General features: G+C 40.1%; 1 protein-coding gene and 1 long non-coding RNA gene across 3 annotated transcripts in view; both read right to left on the bottom strand.

Annotated features, from left to right (window-relative positions):
• Positions 1–12,648, bottom strand: part of PGGT1B (protein geranylgeranyltransferase type I subunit beta) — a 28,674-nt gene that overhangs the window by 13,877 nt on the left and 2,149 nt on the right. For both annotated transcript variants that reach the window (XM_083464615.1, XM_083464616.1), the window contains exons 2-4: positions 8,784–8,902; positions 3,857–3,924; positions 1,529–1,680 (exon numbers count right to left, since the gene is read on the bottom strand). In XM_083464615.1, the coding sequence (XP_083320741.1) occupies positions 1,529–1,680; positions 3,857–3,924; positions 8,784–8,902 (339 nt within the window). The remainder of the gene's footprint in view (positions 1–1,528; positions 1,681–3,856; positions 3,925–8,783; positions 8,903–12,648) is intronic.
• On the bottom strand, positions 30–1,521 carry LOC310688359. Its single transcript, XR_014516891.1, has 2 exons — positions 1,205–1,521; positions 30–939 (listed from the first exon to the last, which is right to left on the bottom strand). It is a non-coding gene; the product is annotated as an uncharacterized lncRNA (long non-coding RNA).

Below are 12,648 nucleotides of genomic sequence, written 5' to 3'. Positions count from 1 at the left end.
ACTGAATCTCAATCTGGGTTTGTTTGGGGGGGGGGGGTTAGAACAAAACATAATTTACTTCAAACTGTCAGTTTCTATGGGGAAATGATCTAATTACCTGCTGAAAGCAGAACCCTGTCAGGTGATTACAAGACCTCTTTCAGTCATTTACTACAAAGCCAGCATACACACACTAGCTAGTGAAAGTACCATTTTGACCAGCCAGCATACCCACCACTCACCTGAGTAGCAGGGACTAAACTGAATTATTCTGTGCCATGTCCCATTAGCAAGGTCTTCTGCTTCCTAGAGCAAGGGTTATAAAATTCCCCCCCCCCCAAGGTTGTTGAAAATTATGGAGGTCCGCCAGTCACAAAATGGTGGCAGAAAGAGGCAGGGTTTGGCATAATCAGCAGGAATTCTGCATTTGTAATTCCAGCTTTTCATGAAAGCTCATGATTTCTACACCCCCTCCCCACAAATATTAAGACAACCAGGTGGCGTCTGCTTTCTAGAACGTATGGAAACTAGCATATTGCTGAGCTACTAAATGGAGAAGAATTAAAACAAGCAAGATCAAATTATGGTTGTTGCTGCTTTGGTTGCAGCCATACCCAAGATTCAGGAGTCACTTTTTCCATCTATATAAAGTCTGCAGTCTATGAAAGGAGCCAGTCTCAGCAATGGAGGGAGGAATGCTCAGTTTGAAAGGCAAGCCAAAGAGATCAAAGTCATGTCTGTGGGTACACTGGAACAAGGAAAAGGGCTCTAGACCAGACTGGAACAGCAGTAAAAGCATTTGAGCATCCATGAGGGTCTATTAAGAGGTTCTGGAGATCAGCAGGAATTACAGTATATACTTGAGTATAAGCCGACTTTTTCAGCACATTTTTTATGCTGAAAAAGCCCCCGCCCCCGGCTTATACTCAAGTGAGGGTCCTTTCAGGCTGCTCCTTCCTCCTCCGCCGCCTTTGCCGCTGTGTGGTAAAATTAGGTGCCTCGGCTTATATTCGGGTCGGCTTATACTCGAGTATATACAGTACGCCTTTAATGAGTTGCTGTGATAGGAGAACCGAGGACATTCAGCAAACTATATAGCATAGTACTCTTCCCTACCTAAATCTGCAAAAGTCTCCTGACTTCCTGACTTCTTTAAATACTGTTTTTGGTAGCCTAGAGCCCTTTGACCAGTTGCCGGCAATATAGGGAACAGACAACAAGTTACTGGCGTTTAAAGACTAGGCTCTGAAACCCCCAGTGAAGGACACAATTAAATGCAAAAATGCAGGCTTCCTATCTGTGCTATGTGAAATGAAGAAGGGGACATCTCTGCTTGCTAGAATACCCTAGTCTCCATTTGCTTTCCCTGGCAAGAAGAGACCTCAAAGTATGTAAGCTTCCTCTTGCTTACTGTGCTCAAGTCCTCTCTTTCCTCACGCTGGATTCAGTCTCGCCAGTTCCTCCTTTACAGTACTGTGCATTATGTATTTGGATCCAGTTTTCCCTTTCTAAAAATATTTAACACCTGGCAACACAGAATTCACTGTACCTCCCGTCATCCAGCTGGAGAGCTCTTAGTCCTGCCAAGCAAGCTTCTTTATTTACTCGGCTCAAGTCATCGCCAAGAATAACTAAGCAGGAAAGGCCAGTGTAAGTCATTGCTATGTGCCCGCTATCATAGGGATGAGCAATACCGGGACCCTGAAACACAAGAAAATGCAATTATAATTATTATTAGAGTTTATAGTTCTCAACGGATAACAAAATAAGCATTTGTTTTAGCAGAAAACAGAGCTTGTTTTCCTGAAGTGTCTTTGGGCAGGAGCATTGGTCTAGGCACATTTTGCAACAGGGAACTTCATTAGCACAAACAGTTTCTGAGCTCTGGGCGCAGTACTGAGCCTAAAATTTCAGATTTAAACTGCAGAGTGGAAGGAAAGGAGGACCTTTTTCTGCCTCACCACTTCCAGCTACTCTCTGAAGACTGGAGGAGAGACCCTCTTAAGAATATTAGAGGGGAGGGCAGGGGAAGGACTAGACCATGTGAAAAATCATTTTCAGCTTTGTATTCCTGTTATTAAAAAAAAGCGCTCCTGGACATTCTGTTGTTGCACCCACAACCTAGGTTTAAGGTGCCATTTAACTCCTCGTTTTCATATCTCAGTTTCTAACACTGGGCAGGAGAAACATGCAGGAGAATTGCCTGAATGGCTATATATAAATGCCCACCTCTGCATGACCCACACATAGCAGCAGCTATGCAAATAGCAGGAAGTGTGACAGTTATTTTAAGACCAGGGTACATTTCCAGCACCAGAAGAATTTTGCACAGATTTCTATGAACTGATGGCGGCTTCCAGTGTGCCAGTTTAGTCTTGTATTACAGATCTCAACTACTGTACTAGGATAGATGACCAAACTAGACTTTCCTTTGCAAATATTCATGAAATGTTCAGTCTAGAAAGACAAACAGCTTGAGAGATAAATAAAATATTTTAACAAGCTGGTCCTGCAGAAAGGCAGCACTTCACAATACCTTTCAGTATTTTCTGGGATTTACATTAGTGATCCCAGGTTACAAAATTCTGGCACCATGTAAAAGGATACAATGCGTTATCACCACACATCTAATATCACTTTCAATAAATTTAGAAATATGATCACACCATATAAATAGTGACAACCTAAAAAATAATCACACTCTGTTTATGGGAATTTCAGGGTTGCCATGTGTCCTCTTTTTCCAGGACATGTCCTCTTTTTCAGGCGGTAACTTTTGAGACAAATTGCATTTATTTGCTTTGAATGGCCATCATAGTATCTTCTTTTTTGCCCTTCAAAATATGGCAACCCTATTTTAAAAAGAGGCCACTCAAGCCCAGGCGACTTACATTCTGGTGATGTGCATTCTCTCTCACTTCCACGAGTTGATAATGGGTTCTATCCAACTAAGCCATACTAAGAGTAGATTTTCATTTATTTCAGTGAGTCTACGGAGTATCTTTAGGCTGGATACAAACTTATGGAAATATGGATATGATGTAAGTCTGATGTGTTATGAAGCATTTAGAAAGTCTTGTCATTTTTAAAGAAGGACTTCACACCTCTCACAACTGTAAAGAAAAGCCCACACGTGTTGGTTTGCCTGCCCATCATGCTAGTCTATCTTAAGGGCATCTATTTTTGTGGCTTCCTCACAAGAACCACACTGATGCTGTCCTGATAACAGCAAGACAGAAATGTTAGGAATGGAATTTCTGTCCATGCAGCCAGCCTGCTAGCACACTGACACTGCAGACTTATTTGACTCCTCTGAACTTGCATTCCGTGTATTTGATTTGTGTTCCCTTTCTAACCCACTTTCAATCCTCAGGCTGTTCATACTTCAAGGACCCCACTTCTCGTGCCTGCCACAAACTACATGAGATAACCACGTTATAAAGGTGAAGGTTTCCTATGAAGAATATCCTCATTTAGAATACAACATTCAAATGTGTGTTCAGGCAATGCTGCAGTAATCTGAGTGAGGATTTGCTGCATTTTCCAGTGTATAACACCCCCCCATGTATAAGTCCTCTTTTTGGGGACTCAAAATTGAGAAAACCTACTTTCTATTCTTATTGGTTTTAAAAGCATAAAGCACATTAAAAAGCTGTGCATCCATTTCTAGCTTTCCTTAAAATATGGCTTCGATAATAAGACCACTGTTCTGCCTCACAGAAATGTTTTCAATTTACGAGTAGAATTTACAAAAATAGAGTGCTATTTTTACTTTTAAAAATGCTCACCTCAGAGCCTTATTTCATGATCATGTAAATATTTGTTAAAAGGCTGCAAAGGAAAGCATTGTATTTTTTTTCATGTAGCATTCACTAACCTTGGACGGATTGAATGGCATTCCCAGATACGAAGAACCACGGAATCCACAGCGATGCATGTTTGACCCTTTGTAGGAAACAAAACAACCCTAGTTTAACTTTGTGCATTCATTTTCAAATTACTAGCTATTTGTTTTAAACAATTCTACTGAAATTTAAAGTCTTTCTCTGGCTCATGATTAATGCCAAATCATATTCCCTAGCTCAGACTGCTATCCTGCAAACTTAACTTGGAGTAACTCCTATTGAACTCTGTGAACCCAGTTACTTTTGAGTAAAGGCGCTGGCAATGCAGCTCTGCATTTACAACCATTTTTCACAGAAGGCCAATGGGAGTGGTTAGTTTTTCCACCCTACTACATACTCATCATTTTCTGTGTTCTACATACACTCCATCCTACGTAGTTGATGTAGAAATGGTCAGCCAGCCATTTTCAGTCTATCCCCTCATCAGACTGACCTTCCAGGAAAATATAGCTCCTGTTCTGGGATCTAGCCTAACACGATGCCTTATGAGGAACGGCTAAGGGAGCTGGGCATGTTTAGCCTGGAGAAGAGGAGGTTAAGGGGTGATATGATAGCCATGTTCAAATATATAAAAGGATGTCACATAGAGGAGGGAGAAAGGTTGTTTTCTGCTGCTCCAGAGAAGCGGACACGGAGCAATGGATCCAAACTACAAGAAAGTAGATTCCACCTAAACATTAGGAAGAACTTCCTGACAGTAAGAGCTGTTCGACAGTGGAATTTGCTGCCAAGGAGTGTGGTGGAGTCTCCTACTTTGGAGGTCTTTAAGCAGAGGCTTGACAACCATATGTCAGGAGTGCTCTGATGGTGTTTCCTGCTTGACAGGGGGTTGGACTCGATGGCCCTTGTGGTCTCTTCCAACTCTATGATTCTATGATTCTACGTTTGCAGAGATAAGAGCTGTAATAAGCAGCAGCTAAATAAAAACAAACTGTGTTTTACAAATTGTTAGGAGTCATTCTGCAAAGAAACAGAAAAGATGATTGTAACTTTAAGAGCTGTTTCTGTGAGTTCTGGGTGTGAGTTCTGGGCTGATTAGATACAACTAGTGATGAGTACAAAAGGAGGATAAGTTGCAGTTTGAATTTGTCTGCAAAAGAGAACACCCACATGCTTTGTGTTTGTAAGTTTGTAAATAAAACTCTTGCTTGAGGGTTTTACACCTGTCTCATGGTTCTGTCCTCTGCTGCCAGGAAGATACAGCTCCAACACAAATGTCATGCAACTATATAAACTTTGAGCCAAAGTAAGGCATATAGAACCATACAAAAACAAATTTATCACAGCAATTATATTAAAGAGTTCATGTACCAATTGGTTGTCTTTTATGTATATTCTCTGTCTAAAAACTGAAAGAAAAAATCTATTATTCATGCAACAGTACCAAGAGGGGTCTCCAAGGATGACAAGCATACAAAGCATTCATCCTGCACAAAGAAGTCGTTTAAAGAGATATACTAAATAATGAAGGTCCTCCTACATATTATTAATTTTTAATGTCACTCCAGTATTTATGGTGGGTTGTATCCAATGCATCCTTCCATTCACGGAAGACTCTTTGATTTAGTGGAGGCTAACAAAAGTGGGAAGGAGACAAAGCAGTGATTGCAGTGCCTGTAGACAGACAGTCATGTTGTGTATCCATAGCAGTGACCAGAGGAGGAATGAGCTCTGGGAGGAGCACAGAGAGAAGAAAACACCATGGTGCATCTGCAGCTGGCACAACTGGATGCCTTCATCTGCCCCAACTGCAACAAAACATCTCTCTCCCATACTGGCCCCAAAGCCACAGTAAATGTATAATGACATAAGTTAAAGTCATGAAATGTCCTCCACAAAGGCAAATATTTATAGAGAATTTAGAGATGATTTTTCTCTTCTTTTTAACCTGGCATACCAAAATGCCATGAAATACAGTGGGCTATGACATTTCCCAGCAAAGCTAAACCTATATGTGAAAAGAATGCAGCTGTGAATTGATAACCTGGGACTGTAAGTGACTCAATTTTATTTTGAGTACACCTACTGAAATTAATGGGACCAACTTAGTCATTACAGTGGATCTCCTCTGAGTAAAACTTGGTCGATTGCCACCCTTGGTTTTGCTCTTGTATTCAAAAAATACACTAAATTAGCGTACAGAAGAAGCTTCAGAACATGGTTCTAGCTATTAACTGGCAGGTTTTCATTTCAGTGCCTGTCTTCATTGTGTTTTGCAGAAAGCTGCTGTGAAAGAAGAGCCAAATCTATTTTCAGCTCAAAGAGCTTTTCTTGAATCTTTCACTAACATCTCATTACCCATCCCAAGAGAATACTGATCACAGTCAAGAGTTTGTTTTGGTTTTTTTAAATACCTTCATTAGCTTTGTTACTTTTAAGTTTCCTTTTACAAGATGACCTTAAAGGTCCCATAAGCCTTCAATTCTTAAGTCAAGCACTCCAGAAATTAACAACCATGGAGAACGCCACACAGAATCGGAGATTAACAGACAAACCATGATCACTATTCATTGAGTAGGAGTTAATCCAACAGTTTCAAAACAAGAGCAGCTGTTCTGAATCAATTATTATAGATGAGGTCTTATGGTAATTAGTCAAGAAGACTGTCTAAGGCTAACATTGAAGCTCCAAAATTTAAAAACAGGTTTTGGGAGATTTTAAGAAAATAAGAAGTATTTTAGCTTCAGTGGGGATGTTTCATGTGAGTGCATATCAATTAATATGTCAATACTATTGATATGTGCCACATAAAACTACATCTTCGAAAACCATGTTACTGAATTTTTAAGTATGGGAGGAGGACAGTTTCATAATCATTTAATATTTTTAATCAGCTACAGTTAAAGATTAAATGTTAAGAGAAGTCAGAGGCATCACAACTGGCTGTATCCTTTACTTACTATGGCAAAATATCAACAAGCTGTTGTCAGCAAGTAAGAGTCTCTTGCAGCATCTTAAAGTCTAGGAAACCTATTAAAGTATAAACTTCTGCTGTAATAAATTTGATAGTCTTAAAGGTGTCACAAAAGTTTAACTGTAGCTTGCCCCTTGTTTTTACTGCAACAGACTAGCACAGCTTCTCCTCTGGAAGCTGTCACAGGAAGGATTTAGTACTTCAATTGTGGAATGGCACCATCTAGTGGTTGTTCTGCATATAAATGGTACTACTACTGAAAACAATTGAAGCTTTAACAACAACAACAAAAAAAGATGTAACACACTCCAATGAGTTATACTAATCATTACTCTAAGGAAACAAAACCGGAGCCTTGTGGCATCTTAAAGAGAAAAAATATGTTTGTTAAGCTGTTGCAAGCCTCATTTTTGTGCGTGCTATTAACAGACTCACAATCCCTCTGGAATTATTCTAAAGACAGCTGAAATCAGAGGTAATGGGAGGAAGTCTTTTTTTGTAGAGAATATATCCCCACCACCACACAACTAACAAACATGTATGCAGTAAGTTCAAAAACAAAACAAGATTATCATGGACCTCATAACTCTTAAGCTTTTGTAGTATAATACTGCTCCATTTGCAACACGTGTCAATATTGATCCCATTTGATCCCTAAATCTGATTGGTGAAACTGCCAATAATCTGAAGAGAGTCTTTTTAGCCTTCTGCTTTTTTCAGTATTGGCTCATAAAAAGTACAAAGAAGTCAGACCAATATCAAAACTAATTTGAAACACTTGTGGAACAGTCTTCTCCCGCCATACTCTCCAAAACCCAAGTCACAGCATCAAATGAAAGCAGTACAAGACTTTTAAATATTTCACTTGACTTAAGAACGTTAAGAGCAGCATTCCTGGATCAGACCAAAGATCCATTCAGTCCAACATTCTGTTCCCACAGTGGCCAAACAGATGCCTAAGAGAAACCTGCAAGCAGGACAAGAGCACAATAGCCTCCCTCAACTCGTGATCCCCAGAAACCTGCATTCAGAGATATGCTGAAAACAGTAAACTGCCATCATGATTAGTAACTAGATTGCCTTATCTTGCATGTGTTGGCTTTTGGTGATCAGAGATAGAGTGGCACGAGGATCCTGATTTTATATGTGTATTTCTTTTTCAAATGTTTCTAATATCTTACCACACACCAGCAGCCTTAGTGATTTCAAGATGTGGAACTAAGGAGGAAGGAGTATATACTACCAGTACTGCTCTCTTTTTCTGAAAGCCTGCCTCCTAGATGGAGCAGAGAGCACAAGACCACTGACTTCCAACAAGTAGGACAACAGTGCATTGCTGTATTGACATCTGACTCAGTTCTATCAATTAGCTTGAGTTTCCCTGTTATTCTTCCATTGTTCTCCTATAGTAGTGGTGGGTTTGGCTTAACATTCATTAATGTAATAATAGTTCTGGCAAGTTATGGTAGTTGCATAGTTCTTGTACAGCTAAGCTAATAAGTCTTACAAGGAAATTCAGTACAATTAAGAAGGAACAAAGCCATTGACCCATCTAAGCACATTTAAGCAGCTTTATAAAAAACTACCATGAACATGTTTTGTCATGATTAGACAAAATACCTTCTGAATGTTTCTAATTTAACAATATATTAAGAATTTCAACATATCCTTCTAGAACCCATCAAAGCAACATTATTTTTTTAAAAAGCAGAGGGCCCCCTACTTGAAAGTTTAACCTACTTTGCTTAATACAACTGCATCTATAACTCACTATAGCTCTTTGACAGGCTTCACTGCACAGTTCTGTGACCTGGCTAAGAGCATCTACATTTTAGTACTGCTAAGCACTTTCAATTGTTACAAGTAAGATGGTCACTGCTCAGCATCTCTTTGAAGAAGGGTTTGCTCTCTATTATCAAAAGCTAAAAGCAGCACAAATGAGTGTAATGAAATGTCAGTAAGAGAAAAGCTAAAAACTCACTCACTGTCTTCTGTGGGAAGGACCTGCAGGGAATAAATCCATTCTATTATATCTTCTTTGTTCACCACATCTAAGGAATCCAACATATCCAGACCGGAGAGTGCAAAAAAAGCAATTGTCAACCTGCGAGGGAAGAAAAGCAGGATATTACTACCCGCCATCGATATAAAATGGTTTGTAAGCATGAGAAGTCGTACTTCTAAGCCACAAAGAAGTACCTGTGTTATGTGTCAGCTCCAGCATGAACTGAAAACAGACATGAGTGCTGCAACCTGACAATATGCTGCAGGGAGCTGGCTTACATGTAACTCTGCAGGCAGAAAGCCACGCTGCTGTCAAGCTTCACTAACCAACTCCACCTGGAGTGAAGGAGTGAAAAACCGATACCAACAAGTCTCTCCGATTGATGAAGCAGACCACACATAAACGTAGAATAACAACATGTTCAAGAAGCTGTAAAATGACTGGCTCATTAGCATCAAAATCAGGAAAGAAAAATGTCTTCAGCATCAAGAGCCATGGAAGAAAAATGCAACCTGACAGGTAACAAACACAAATCAGACACATTTTGGTGCTAGAAATTACGCAGATAAAAAGGTGGTGCAGGTGTCCCTACAATGTGGCTCCATACAGTTGCGTGTGAACAATGCAAACCGTAGACCATCTTAACTGTGAGCCCTGCAAGACCTGCCTTGAGGGCCTATTCCCACCTGGCCTGGGACAGTAATGCAATGACTGATTCCAGCTACAAAAACTGTTACTATTGAAAGCGATGCAAACCATCTTGTTTTGAGTCCAGAAAAACATGATGATCATGATGCCTAAAACTATCAGGATGCAGTGCTGTTTAAGGACTTGGGTTGGGATGAAGATTTAATTTTGGAGCCCTCTTATTATTGTTGTTACTAGGATAATATTTTTGCATTTTATTGTTAGACCTTATTCTGAATCGTAAGGAGACTGATTTTGTTGCATACAATCAACTTGCAACTGGAATGATCACAGCTTTATGTTTGGCTGGTCAACTGCAATTGCACAAATTAAACACACACAAGGTGGAGAGGTTAAATGCAGAAAGAGCTATTAAGCTCTCATACTTGGTTACCAGGTTCTGGGAAGCTCCAGGAGGGAGCCTGGTAAGCAAGGAGGAGAGCTTAAAAGCGATTTCCGCAGCAAGAAAACTTGGCACGGAAAGAGCTTTAAAGCTTGCTGAAAGCACCTCCAGAGCCTTTGGAAAGGTCGAGGTGGACACAGGGACAGTTCTGGGGTTGTTCTTACTATATGTGAATTTGGCTTTACACACAATCCCTAAAACCACAGCACAAGTTGCGAGTCAACTGTATTTCTTAATGAGTTGTAAATTCAACATTTAGACCACTTAGAACAAGGGTGGGAACCTTTTGAACCCAAGGGCCACTATCCAGGGGACACATAAAAGTGACAGGCAGGTCCAGAGGCAAAAGTGGACAAAGAAAGGATGTAGCTTATGTTTGTACAGTAGGTTACATTCCAGCACACACTCATGAAACATTGGTGGGTAGGAGTATGGCATAGAGTGTGCCAAGAGCCAGCCAAAGAGGCCTGAATGGCTGCATTGGAACCTAGGTCTCAGGTTCTTGACATGACATAGAATTTTTTTTATTGTTTTAAAAAAAAACATTGATTTTTATCCAACCTGAGATAAAACAATAAATAGTAATCTTAAAGCACAGAGCTGCTCACTACTGGTACAATAAAAAAATCACAAATGCCTGAGAAAACAACTAGGTTTCATCCTTGCAATAGAACAAAGGGAAAGTTGGTGCTTGGTGCGCCTCCAAAAGGAGGACATTCCATAATTGACTTTATCTTTAATTCTCAAGCGTCTTTTGTTTTAATAGTATACCTATCTGACACAGTTCCACACAAACTACTTTCAAAATTGCTGCCCAGAACATATTCTGTCAGATTTTTGCCAAGTAAGTCAAAATTAAATCTAATAAAACACCCAGGAAGTTCACCTAGTAATTTCTTAGTACAATGAGTAGTGGACAGTGTGGATGGGGCTGTATTCCCAATCTGTCTTCCCAACACTGTGCATAGCAGTGAATGGGAAGGTAGGGAAGGGAAGGGATGGGAAGGGGAAGGGGAAAGGCAGTGGGAGTTTGGCACATGTGCAGCAGCTGAGCCAATGTGATGCTCCTACTACTGCACACCATGCTGTGTCCAATGTGTGGTGTTGGAAAAGCAATGCAACTTCACCCGCACCACCTGCTACTGAGTTTGACAATACCCCTACAGAGACGTTGCAGTACATCAGAGCTTTCCAAAATGTGTGTTGCAACACACTAGTGCGTCAGCTGCAGTGTGTAGGTGTGTCGCACAAATGCTCCCCATGCTCCTCCCAGGGCTGAAAAGGGGATAGTTCAACCAAACAAAGGTTTGCTAGTAAAACTGAATTACTGTGTCGCAAAATGATGCACGTCTAAAAAGTGTCACCAACTTGAAAAGTTTGGAAAGCTCTGCAGCACACTCTTGGATTCACGTGACATCAGTTTTCTCTACAAACAGAGATGTCATCTAATTACATTTTGGTGGCACATAATAGTTACCAGACACAGACCAGTAGCAATTCAAGTTATTAATGATTAGGTCAGGCAAGAGTCCTTATAATTAAGCATAATGTACACTTTGCTTTGCAGTCTTGGTTACAATGCTTTTATTCACCTCTATCTGGGTTCTGCAACAACCTCCAGGTCTGCTACACCCATTGTTACTTGTAACCTGTTTTGCTTTTCACAGATCACAGACTACTAACTAATCACACTGCTTGCAGAATTATTGAGAGCCATGGTATAATTAAGTGCACAGATTACCTGCATTGCTATTAGAACAGGTTCTTTAATAGGTGGTTCCATATACTGGAGAACATATTCAAGGAAAAAATGCTGCTGCCCTGAGGAGGATTCTCCTAAATCTAATATTCAGTGGGTCAGCATTCCCCAGTCATTGGTAGAAAAGCTGCAACATAGAAAGTAAACATTTTTTCTCCTTGCTCTTTCATAGTACAGTCAAACCTCGGAAGTCGAACAGAATCCGTTCCGAAAGTCCATTCGACTTCAAAACGTTCAGGAGCCAAGGTGTGGTTTCCGATTGGCTGCAGGAAGCTCCTGCAGCCAATCGGAAGCCACGACGGACATTCAGGTTCCAAAGAACATTCGCAAACCGGAATAACAACTTCCGGGTTTGCAACATTCAGGAGACAAAACATTTGTCTCGCAAGGAGTTTGACTTCTGAGGTACCACTATACTGTTTACAAAAATATTAAGTGAGGGGTCTCATTCCCATTAGCTAACTAAACAAATTCCTCCTGTTAGAAAATAATTTCTACTTAAGTAATTGATTTCTTTTAAATTGACCAGTAGGGGGAAAATGAACTATTTCCTAAATGGTGATTTCATTCCTAAAGAGAAATCAGGTTTCAAACTGAATTTGCTTCTTGCTGACCAAATTCAACATCCTCTTTTTTTCTAAGGGGTTTTATTTCTCCTCCAACTCTTTGAGCTTTTTCATACATCATAAAGATGACTTTAATATTCAAGTTCTAAACTCTTAGCAGCTCTCTACAATGTTTGCATCGCTCTCCAGCAAACTACCCAACTGGGGATTTCTACAGATTGCAGACCAGAATGAGAACCACTCATAAAGGATTCTTCTAAATAAATTTTAAAATATATTTCTCACCACAGCTCTTGTCACTTCTAGAAATTTTTCTAGCAAATTGTTTCCCCTCCTTCCAAATTTCCAGACCTTCATGTTCCAAGAGCAATTCTGAAGCTGTTTCCAATCCTATGGATGTTTACTCAAAAGCAAATATCACTGCTTTTAA

This window comes from Podarcis liolepis (assembly GCF_965112155.1).
Source record: "Podarcis liolepis genome assembly, chromosome: 11".
Lineage (NCBI taxonomy): Eukaryota > Metazoa > Chordata > Lepidosauria > Squamata > Lacertidae > Podarcis > Podarcis liolepis.
The sequence above is the reverse complement of the archived record's forward strand: the minus strand, read 5'-3'. Positions and strand labels throughout refer to the sequence as shown.